This window comes from Meleagris gallopavo, chromosome Z (genome assembly GCF_905368555.1).
Source record: "Meleagris gallopavo chromosome Z, MGAL_WU_HG_1.1, whole genome shotgun sequence".
In the NCBI taxonomy this organism is placed as follows: domain Eukaryota; kingdom Metazoa; phylum Chordata; class Aves; order Galliformes; family Phasianidae; genus Meleagris; species Meleagris gallopavo.
Genome location: NC_139435.1, coordinates 14,435,732 through 14,447,996, shown reverse-complemented (window position 1 = coordinate 14,447,996; position 12,265 = coordinate 14,435,732). Strand labels below are relative to the sequence as shown.

General features: G+C 41.3%; 1 protein-coding gene across 1 annotated transcript; it reads right to left on the bottom strand.

The window, feature by feature from the left end:
• Nucleotides 1-5,737: 5,737 nt before the first annotated feature.
• MRPS30 (mitochondrial ribosomal protein S30) lies at nucleotides 5,738-11,139 on the bottom strand. Its single transcript, XM_085213534.1, has 5 exons — nucleotides 10,398-11,139; nucleotides 10,022-10,167; nucleotides 8,634-8,736; nucleotides 7,910-8,086; nucleotides 5,738-6,236 (listed from the first exon to the last, which is right to left on the bottom strand). The coding sequence occupies exons 1-5, from the start codon at nucleotides 11,092-11,094 to the stop codon at nucleotides 5,968-5,970; spliced, it is 1,392 nt and encodes a 463-aa protein (XP_085069660.1). The 5' UTR covers nucleotides 11,095-11,139; the 3' UTR covers nucleotides 5,738-5,967.
• Nucleotides 11,140-12,265: the final 1,126 nt, after the last annotated feature.

Here is a 12,265-nt window from a genome sequence, read left to right as displayed (position 1 = left end):
AAGTTACAGTGGTCCCTTTCTCACCCAAGTGAATTTGATAGGACCAGATAATCTTCAAAAATTATGGAACCAATTGTTAACCTCACATAAAGAGCAGCCATCTTCAAATTCAGCTCCAAGAATTTGGGCTGCCTTCTTCCATTTTGAATTCAAGATAAATAAAAGCTGTCTTTCCCATTCTAAATTCCTGCTCCTGAAGGAGTATGTAGTGAGGTTTATAATATAGAATTGTAGACGGTGTTGACTTGGAAAGGGATCCTGAAGATCATGTAATATCAACTCCACAGGCAAGGTTGCAAGTCACTACATCAGGTTGCTCTTGTCCTATCCAGCTTAGCAGTGAACACCTCCAGAGTTGGGGCATCCACAACATTTCTGAGCAACCTGTTCTAGTACTTCATCACACTCTTGAGCAAAGATTTTCCCCCTAATATCTAACCTAAATCTCCTCTCTTTTAGTTTTAAATTGTTCCCCATTATCTTATCACTATCAGATTGTATAAAATTATATCTCCTCCCTATTATAACCTCCTTTTAGTATTGGAAGGTCACAATGAGGTCTCCCCAGTTAATATAGGTTACACCGTTGTTGGTTTTTACTATGGACCACCTGATCAGAGTGAAGAAGTTGATGAGGTGGTTCCTGAAGTGCACTGAAGATAACTGTCTGATGCAAGTGTATGAGGAGCCAATGAGGAGAGGTGTGCTGATGGACCTTGTTATAAACAAGGAAGGACTGGCTGAGGATGTGAAGGTTGAATGCAGGCTTTAATGCAGCAATCGTGGGTAGAGTTCAGGATATTGCATGAAAGAAATAAGGCAATAAGAATTGCAACTCTGTGATTCAGAAGAGCCAACACTGAACTCTTAAAGAATGTATTTGCAAGTATCCCAAGAGTTAGAGCATCAGAAGGTAAGGAGGGGTGGGAGGGTCCCAAGAAATTTGGCTGACGTTTAAGTACCACTTCTTCCAAGCTCAAGATTGGTGCACTCATAAGAGAAAGAAGTAAGGCAGGAGAACATGAAGAAGCAAGAAGATCACAGAAAAACTCAAGTGGAAGAAGAAATTCTACAGAATATGGAAAAGGGATTTAGCCACCTGGGAAAAATATAGGAACACTGTCAAGGCTTGCAAAGATGTAACGAGGAAGGCTAAGGCCCACTACAAATGAAATCTAGAGAGGGAGGTCAAGGACAATAAGAAGTTTGTTAAGTTGTAAGGTAATTAAATTGTATAAGATCATTTCAATTACATCACTGATTAAGGATAGCACATTTTCAACAAACTCTGCCTAATTCATTGTTTTGTCCACGTGTGCATCCTCTACAGAGCCAGTAGGCCGAGTTCTCAGTTGGCTTTCCTAGAAACAGCTGACTTCAGAGTTGCACTTTCTTTGAGAGAAACCTCACAATTATGCTCCAGAATAGATACGACTTTTATCTGCTCCTGAGATAAAAAGAACAGCTATCTTCTCCAATGAGAGAAAACCCAAATAATCATGACAATCAAGAGAGAATTCCGCATGACTATGCAGGTACCATTAACACTGAAGCTATTTCTCCCTGAGAAGAAACATACCCACCTCAACAGCTTGGTGCAGCATAACCTTTTATAGATACAAGAGGATCCCAGAGTCCTTCCATCTTCTTGTTTCCACTTTGAAATGCTGTTTAAGTAGTTTAATTCCAAGCCACAACTTGCAGTTCCACAATCCAAAATAACAGTACAAACAGCATTTCATATTTGAAGGTAACACCAAGTTTTAAACAAAATAGTTCAGTGCTAGAAAAAAAAAAAGTTGCTTATGTAAAACCAAATCCTATTTTTAGATTCTGCCTTATGGTCCTTTGTGATCTTCTTGAACAATCCTGAGCAGAAATTAATACAGCAAAAAGGATCCAAAGCTTGTAGATTTCCATCCTATCTTCTTTGAATTGCCTTTTTTGTGTTATGTTAAACAGCAATAACAAAGTAAGAGTGATACAGAGCACTAGTCCAAACAGAAGCATCACAGAAGGCTTCTGCTGAACAAAGCTTAAGAAAGGTATGCTGCAGCTTCTAAGTTTTCCGCTTCAAAGATCACAGTAGTCATACAGTTAAAAAAATCATTTTATCATTTTACAGAGGTATTAAACACCCTGAATAACTGAATACAAGATAAAAGATTGCTGTAGAAAACTGCATACATAATGATGTTTGCATCCCTAAGAGTAAGAAATCCGGGAAAAGGTGGCAAGAGGCCTACCTGGATGAGCAAGGAACTCACAGATAAACTGAAAGAAAAGAAGGTCCATGAAATGTGGAAAATAGACCTGTCCATCTGGAAAGAATATAAGAGTATTGTAAGGACATGTAAGGATGCAACAAGGAAGGCTAAAGCCCTCTTGGAATTAAGTCTTGCAAATGAGGTAAAGGATAACAAGAAAGGGTTTTTTTAGTATGTCAAGAGTAAAATGAAGACTAGGGAAAATGTGAGTCCCCTACTAAATGAGGTGTGTGCCTTGATAACAGGGGATGCTGAGAAGGCAGAGATACTGAATGCCTTCTTTGCTTCTATAATGCTAAGACTAGCCCTCAGGAATCCTGGTCTCGGGGGTTGAGAGAGATTCTGGTTAAAGGAAGACATTCTGTTGGTTGAAGTGGATCTGGCCAGGGACAATGTAGCCAAAATCAATGCACACAGATCCATGGGGCCCAAAGGGATGGACTCACGTGTGCTGAGGGAGTTGGCAGAGGTGATTGCTGAACTGCTCTTTATCATTTTTGAAAGGCCCTGGCAAATGGGAGAGGTGCCTTAAGACTGCAGGACAGCCAGTGTCCACTCCATTTTTCAAAAAGGGCAAGGAAGATCCAGGAAACTACATGCTAGTAGTTTCGGCCTCACTTCCATCCCTGGAAAGGTAATGGAACAGTCTGTTCTGGATGCCATTTCCAAGAAATTGGAAGAGAAGAAGGTTATCAGGAGTACTCAACATGGATTCACCAAGGGTAGATCATGCTTTACTTGATAGCTTTCTATGATGTCATCACTGACTGGGCTCGGTAGATGGGGGAGAGCAGTGGATGTTGTGTACCTTGACTTCAGCACCATTTTCTTTGTCATGAAAGTTAGAAAAATATCATAGAATCATAGAATCACAAGGTTGGAAAGGACCTACAAGATCATCTAGTCCAACCATTCTCCCATCATCATTACTACCCACTAACTGCTAAACCATATTTCTTAGTTACTCATTGAGACGCCTCTTGAACACTGCCAGGGATGGCAACTCCCCCCCTCCCTGAGCAGGTCATTCCAGTGCCTGACCACTCTCTGAGAGAATTTTTCCCTTATGTCTAATCTAAATCTCCTCTGGCACAACTTGCATTTTCTTGGGTCCTGTTTGTTGCCTGGGAGAAGAGGCCAACCCCCCCCTCATCACAACCTCCCTTCAGGAAGTTGTAGATTGCAATGAGGTCTCCCTTGAGCCTCCTCTTCTCCAGACTAAACAATCCCAGCTCCCTCAGCTGCCCCTCATAAGACTTGTGCTCCAGACCCTCACCAGTTTCGTTGCCCTTCTCGGACACGTTCCAGGGCCTCAATGTCTTTCTTGTAGTGAGGGGCCCAAAACTGGTGTGGCCTGGCCTCACCAGTGCTGAGTACAGGGGCATGATCACCTCCCTGCTCCTGCTGGCCACACTATTTCTAATGCAGGCCAAGATGCCATTGGCCCTATTGGCCACCTGGGCCACAGTCAGCTCATGTTCAGCCGAGTGTCAACCAATACTCCCATGTCCCTTTCCTCTTCACAGTCATCCAGCCACTCAGCTCCAAGCCCATAGCGCTGCATATGGTTATAAAGAAGAGGATGATGAGGTGGTTTGAGAACTGGTTGATTGGCAGAGCTCATCAGTGGCACAGAATCAGGTGGGAGGTCTATAGCTAGCTGTGTTCTGTGGGGGTTGGTGCCATGTCTTAACATCTTCATCAATTACCTGGATGAAGGGATAGAGCCCACCTTCAGCAAGTTTGCTGATGATACAGAGCTGGTAGGTGTGGCTGACACACCTGAAAGCTATGCTACCATTCAATAAGACCTGGACAGACTGGAGAATTTGGCAGGGAGGAATCGGATGAGATTTAACAAGAGCAAGTGTAGAGTCTTGCACCTAGGGAGTAATAATTATATACATCAGCACAGCTTAGGTAGAGACTTACCTGCTGGAAAGGAGCTCTGCAGAGAAATGCTGGTGTGTTCTGGTGGACAACAGGTTGGCCATAAGCCAGCAGTGTGTCCTTATAGCCAAGGCCAATGGTATCCTGGGGTGCATCCTCAGGTGTGGCCAGGAGGTCAAGGAAGGTGATCCTCTTCTTGTACTCTGCCCTGGAGAGGCCACATTTAGAACACTGTGTTCAGCTCAAAAAAAGAGAGGGATCACCTAGGAGTCCAGAGGAGGGCCACAAAGATGATTAAGAGCCTAGAGCATCTCCCATATGAGGAAAGGCTGAGTAACCGGGGTCTGTTCAGCATGGGGAAAAGACTGAGAAGGGAATCTGATTAATGTTTTTAAGTATCTACAGGGAGGTAGGAGAGAAATGGATGAGGAAAGGCTCTTCTTGGTAGTGCATAGCGATAAGAACTGCCTAAATCTTGAACATAGGAAGTTTCAGACGAAGTGCAGAATAACTTATTTACAATAAGGGTGACAGAGCACTGTAGCAGGTTGCCCAGAGTTTGTGGGGTCTCCTTAGATGGAGATGTGCAAGATCTGGCTGCATACCCACCTGTGCGACCAACTGCAGTTTATCTGCTCTAGCAGAAAGGTCGGACTCAATGATCTCTTGAGGTCTCCCCCTCCAATCCCTGCAATTCTGTGATGTCTAAACTTTTCCAGAGAGTACCAAAAAGCAAGGAAGAAAGTATTTACTTTTTTTTTTTATAGAAGGTAAAACAGTGCCACCCACTGCTTTTCCAGAGTATCCCCTTGCCTTCTGAGAGCTGTAGAAAGGTTAACTTGCCCTTTTGTAATCACTTAGCAGCCAGCTAATCCTAAGCCTTCCCTTCCGCCTACTCTCCGACACTGTGCTCCTCTACAAGGTTACGCATTTACAGAAATATTTCAGCCACTAATAAAGCTGCACAGAGGAAAACCTCCCTTTTAAGAGCATATTCTAGTATAGCTGAAATTTTGCTATCATCCTTTCATCACACCAGAAACCAAACTCCATCCACCACTACTTTTCAAGCTAGGCCCCAAGTCATTCTTTAATATCAATATATCAATATAGCTCAAGCTATCCTTCAAAGATAAATAAGGATTATCCTTTCAAGTGAAAACAGATTCCAAATAATGTGCAAGTTCTCTGCAGTTTTTGAGGTGACAGCATTAAGATGCATATGCATGTTCCTAACAGGATCTCTGTAGGGAAGCAGGTTTCATCATGTTTGTACTACTTCCTGATAAATACCTAAAATTTCACTTGACCTGTACATGAAGTGCCCATCATTCACTCTTAAGAAACACTTAAGTGTTTTACTTAAGTGTTAAGTGAACACTTAAGTTCAGATATTCTTTAAATGAGTAAGCACTGAAGAGCTTTTTTATCCTCCCAGGCACAAAATTAGCAAGTTTCCACAGGTCCTGAACACCAAGACAGAAGTTAATAGATAAAGTAACCAGACAATTGAATAAATTCATATTTTGCTACAGTGGTTCAACATAGAAGTATAGATCTGCTGAAAGAAGATATTCGTGTGACTTTGAATACAATACTCTTTTAATAGTAGCTGTACAAGAAACAAATGTATTCCAGACATTTTTTCATTGTACAGTAAAATACATTTAAAATTAAGAAATAAGTCTCAAACATAATGAAGTTTGTACACTATATTTGCTAGACATTTTTGGCTAAGAACAAGGCATATTCTAGCCCACGCTAGTTACAATGAAGTTCAGGTACATGAACAGGAATATAGTTTAATGATTTATAACTCTTTTGGTCTATTTAACAGAAAATCAACCAACTGAAGCAGAACTTCATCGTTAAAGCCTTTCACACTACCATCTTCAACAACATCATATAATGGCTTACTGTCGGTTCCCCAGCAGATATTCTTTCGAGAGTTTTTCTGAATTGCTTCTGCAGTTAATGCTAAAGTATTTAACTGGTAACAAAAGAAAGCAAAGTATTTTCCATCTGTCACTACAGCCTGTGATACAAAAGGACGAGTCACATCTGCTTCATTCCAGAATCCTAAAAAAAAAAAAAAAAAAAAAAAAGCACTGGTTATAGGGCTCAGTTCTCATAGCATACACATCTAAATCCTACTTCTTCTGAAATACAGACCAATACTAGCTGAAAGTAAAAAGATAAAACGCAGCCACTAATTAAAAGTTTTTCCAAGATCAGACATGCTAGCATAACTAGGTTCTATAAATAGCTCCATTTAAGACCTGGACACCAATCACAACGTTAACACAAGCTGACTGATTTAAAACCAAGTGATTTTCTGAAGTTACTATGTATGTTATTAACACATCCAAAGCCTGCAAATGATCTGAGTGGAAATGGCTTGACTATTCCACAATTCACAGGGCAAAGAACAGTTGTTCAAAATAGAAGCACGCATGCATACATATAACTTTATAAACTTGTCAGACAACCAAGAATGTTATGACAATATGAATTAATACTTCAAATAATCTGTTGCAAATCAGCAGTTAAAAATGCTTTTGCATAGTTATGCATATCTGCCAGCACACAAGATGATATTCTTGAATGATATTCAACGTGTTGCCTCACAACTGAACCTACAAAGTACAGGTATATTTAGTAACAGTAACTGAACTATATTTACATGAGTTAAGTTCCTCCCTACTTCTCTGGCTCAGTGTTGAAATATGAATACAGTATTGTGAATGTCATGCTGAATGTACTGAGCACATCATACTTCCAATAGAAGACAGCTTTCCTTATGTAAATATGGTACTAACTATGATATTTGCATACTGGAACTTATAGATATTGGCAACTGAGAAGCCAAGAACTAACATGTTTTCTTCATCTCTTTACTTCTCCTTCCTCAACAGATTCAGGACATTTCTCTCCATCATTCCCTCACTCTTCTCAGTTTCGTTAATAGAGTATCTGAGAGTAAGAAACTTTCTTTCGCAGATCACAATTCAAAAGATTTTCAGGGAGAGGTTCAAATTCAACTTGGACACACTACCAGTATTTGACAGAAAAATCACCAACTAACAAAAAACTTGTAATGAAATGCTCCTGTTTAAGATAATTTTTTTTTCCTCCTTCAAGGAAAAAATTTCAAAGGGTTTCTCTCTTTATTTCAAATCAAGAGGTGAGCTGCAAATAACTATTATGAATTGATTCTTCAGTACTTCTCATTTTCACTCTTGCCAATAGCAGATGGCAAGTAGGGCACAGTGAAAGAGTACTTGAATGCTTCAAACTACCTGGCAAGAATTTGAAAGAGATCTTAATTTCAGCTTCAGTTTCTTGAAAAGCATAAAATTTCAAAGTGAATTTACTATCACACTAATAACATTTATTTTCCAAAATACTAACTGTATAATTCTTCATAATAGAATCCTAAAAAAAAAAAAAAAAAAAAAAAACAACATAGCTTTCCATTTGGTTTACCTCCTAAGAGAAGAAAAAGATTGCTATTTGGCATTTCATACACACTCTGCTACTTTCTACTAGTAGCAGGTACAGAAGGTCAGTCTCATATTTTTATACTGTTACCATACATGTTTTTTAGAACAGTAGCGTCTCAGAGGACAAAAAATGCAACGTTTTCTGGAGAAAGTAAGCAGAAAATTCATCTACCTATCCATGTATTCCCAGATGCTTTTTCTGTTTGTTTTTACACAAATAGGAATGAAATCCCACAGTGATTGTCTTACCTTGATACATTGCTTGTGCTGCTGTCCAAGCAAAGAGACTTGCAATACCATTAGCTCGATAAACAACTTCAATCTGATCCTCAAGATTTGCTACTTTAAACCTCTGCCTATTCAGTTTATCAGGAATAAGATGAAACTGGGTGTGGCCATAGCAGCATGGATCTGCTACCTTTGATCCTGTGTCCACCAAAAGAAAAAGAAATTACAACTGAGTAACAGAATGTTCTTTATAATCCAAAGCAAACAAACAAACAATCCACAATTCTTTACTATCAAAGCCCAAACCTCAGAAAATGAAAACCTCTACCATAAATTTACACAAATGTTGAGATCCTTCCTTTAGTGTGAGAACTGAGTGCTTGCCCAATTGCAGAAGTTCACATAATAAAATATCTCTGAAGGATATGCACCAGTACAAAGCAAGTTACTCTGATGAATTTCTATTCAACTCAACTCCTTTAAACAAATCCTGAAACAAAATACAATATGTACAAGAGGACGCTATTCCTCATTACATAACTGATATGGATCTATCTATTGAGATTTTATTATAATATTATATAATAATACGTATTGTCATACATTATAATATAAATATATAAATAGATAGCTCTCTCTGCTGAAAGGTAAAAGGTCAGGTGGAATGTTTTTGAGAGAGATTGTTGTTGTTTTTTTTTTTACATAGAAAAAAAACAGCTAATGTTTCATGACCAAGAACTCTTACCTATAAATACCTTGTTTTCATACTGTTTTTTGAACAATGGCAGTTTGGATGGTTTGTGATCAATAACAGGAACATCTCCAAGATCTGACTCCAGTGGCACAATCTTGAAGAAAACAAAAGAAAACAGCTATTATATAACCCATGTTTCTGATATCAGGAAGAATAGAGTTTTCTGGTCAAGAACAAGGTGAAATTCCTGCTGACAGACACTATATATAACTTATTGAAAATATTTTTACAACAGAACTTCATGTCTTAAAGCAAGTGCTAGTACATTCATGTTATATTCATATCTGAATTTTCTGTAGAATTCTAACACTCTTGTGTGAAATAGCACTAACAATATATACAAAAGTAGTTCTAGCAGGAGTCAAACTAACTCGAAGCAGAAGAGTGAACTTATTGCTGTGTGAAATGTTATGAAACATTTCAAGGGGTGCTTGGTAAATTAAAAAGCATAGGTGTCCATGCATAACACTGTATCACAGAACATATCCATTAATATTTAAAAACTAATGATGTAATCACTGTAACTGCTGAAGCCACACACAAGCTTGTGTGTTCCTACCATTTATTAATGAGTTTATTCTCAGAAAATCTTGTCAGAATTACAGCATTTAACTGATTCCATTTATTAGCAGTAGTGGGACTTGGCTGCACTGACAGTACAAGCAGTAATCAACCACAAATGCAGGTACTATGGCAAGCAGCAGGGACTTCTTGCATCACACATTTGTACCAGTTCTGGCACAAATACTTGTCTAAAAACTGTTTCAATACACACATTTGACAGTAATACCTAAGCAAACTGTGCAATTATGTAGGCAAAGAATTTTACAAATAATTAACAGAAAGCGGAGCACAGTTTTAAGTGTGATGGAAAGAGAGTAATTGATCCTTACACGCTACATAATTAGCACTCTGTGAACATAAAGGAAAAGTGTCAAAATACTGAATCACCTTCCATAACATTCAGAATTTCAAAAATCAACTGTTAAGCTCTGATACTAGATACATACTCTCATTCTTTAATTTTCATTTTTCTCATCATCTTATTTATTCTCCTCCACTGATAAAATGACCTTCAACCTCACATTCCTTATTTCTGACTCCACTTATTGACACAACCATAAAACTTAAAAACAATTAGCTAATGGTAACAACGTATTTAAAGCACAGTATGACCAATATTAAGCTCAGAAGGCTTTCTCAATAGCTACACAGCATTTTCTTACACTGCAAGCCATAAGAGTGGTAAGACACAAATATACTATGTAATTGATTAACCAGGTCTTGCACGTGCTGCACCACATACTACTGCACAGCTTCAGCAACAGAAATGTAAATGAAAATACATGTTATTAACTAGCTGTTGAAAATAGTCATACCTCTGGAAGCTGCTTTGGTACACGGATCTGGAGGTGAGGCTTATCATCTATCTGAAATCGCACAGGATCAACTCTACCTTTTCGATGTCCATGAACAACAACTTCCTCACCATGATGCCAGTAATAGTTAACTTCAGGGTTTAGGTCTGAAACAGAACAAAGGAGCAGAGGCAAACAGAGATGACACACTTGTATTTTAAACCCAGCAACACAGCAATACAGCAAGACAAATCCAAACCTGCTCACACTGTACGGGACAGCAGCGATGAGATCAATAGCAATACTCAATACGCTACGCCTGTGACACTCCCGCAGAGCTCACAGCCCTGCCCAGGAAGCCCGCATCCCTCTCCCACCACCCACCCCCACTCCGCACCCAGAGACGAGGCAGCCAACAGCGGGTTGCGCTTGCACAGAAAGGCGGCAAGGGAAGAAACAAGCTGCGTGAGGAAAGGCGCAGGTGTGTGGTCCTGGTCACGGTAGAGGAACGGCCGCTTCTTGTTCTGATAGAAGCTCTCCTGCAGGAGCGCGTCGCATGCGAGCTCACGCAGCGCGCCCAGGCCCAGCTCTGCCGCCGCTTCAGCCGCAGGCTCCGTAGCTGTCGCGGCCCCAGGTGCCGCAGCTCCCGGCTCCAAGGCCTCCGCAGCCCCCGATGCCGCAGGCCCCGCCGCTGCCGTTCCCTGCTCTAAGGTCTCCGCAGCCCCCGCCCCGGGCCCCGGTGCTTTCTCGACCGCCGGAGGCGCTCTGGGCGGCAGCCCCGGCACGAAGGCGGTCTTGGTGAAGCTCCGGTACCAGCGGTCGGCGTTGAGGGCGAAGGTCTGTGGGTAAACCATGTACTTGGGCCGCTGCAGCTTCCCATAGAGCCGCAGCTTTTCCTCGATAGTGGCAGCCTCGTGCACCTGCTGGTAGAAGAGCTCCAGGCGACGCCGCTTGGCCGCCTTGCTGTTCGCCGTGCGGGATGCTACGATGGGGGGGTAGAGCGGGGCGGGAGGGGGCGGCGGCGAGGCGGCGGAGTCCTGCGAGAACCAGCAACGGCCGTGCCACAGCAACCGCTGTCCCCTGCATGCCGCCATTTTGCAGAGCTGCGGGACAGCGGAAGGGCAGGGCGCCTAGATGAACAGCTTGATTGGACGGCGGACACCACGTGAAAGAGACAATCTCCAATCCGCGCGTTCCTACGACAGAGCGAGCGATGCCGGGAAAAAAAATAGGGCGGGGTTTTAAAGTGAGTCACGCCGCCACGCGCCCGTCTCCAAGGGCGGTGTGGTTTATGCGCATGCGCTCCTATTTTCCCGCCGCCTTCTGGGGACGGGAACTACCACTCCCAGGAGGCACGGCGGGCGAAGGAGGGGTCCCGTTTCCGCCCTGCTTCCCTCAGACTTTACGAGTTGGTTGGGGTGCTTGCAAAGACGCGAAGTCCTTGGCAGGATTAATATGTTTATTACTTTCTGATTAAGCCATGAAATAAAATGAGATGTGTTACAACATGCAGCCAGCTTTCATGTTATTCTAAAGTTTATAGCAGGGAAATGAATGTCTGTGAAACTGCCATCTTGATCCATCTAATGAGAGATTGCCTGCCTGCTACTCCTTTTTCGTCCGTGCCTTCTGAAAGCAAAACAGTGACGTTGCCCACACACTGCAAGTCTTTGCCCTCTTTTGTTCAAGAAGGCCGGGGTTTGTGAGCCAGCGCAGTTTTGGGTCATGAGCAAACACACTCATCTTCAGCTATTAGAAAGTAAGTTCAGACTGAATGATAAATTATTTCTAAAATTTAAGCAAATAAAAAATATTTTTATGGGATCATTTTCTTCCTAGGCGTATTAAGGACAAAAAATGTACAAACCAAGAAATAGAGCAGAAGTGTGAGAAAACAACTCTGAATCTGAAAGCCTTGATATGTATGACTCATTCCAGGATATGTGGAATACAGTTCAGCCTCATTTTCTCTGTATATTCTCTGTATATGGGTGTGCAACCTTTTGGCTTGTCTGGGTTTGTCTGGGCCACATACACTACAACAATGAGCACTATACCTCTTGGTAGAGCAAATTCTCAGCTACAAAGCACTTTTCTTATCAGCCATCACCATTAGCTGTTGTCTAGCTCCAGTTATTGGTAGCCAGATGGTTCGTGATAAAATACTGGATGTGAAATTAAGACTCAGAAAGGAGTCAAATATTTGCCCGACCATTTTATTATAAGACTTTTGGTTAGCTAGATCTGAAGATGGGAGGTGGGACA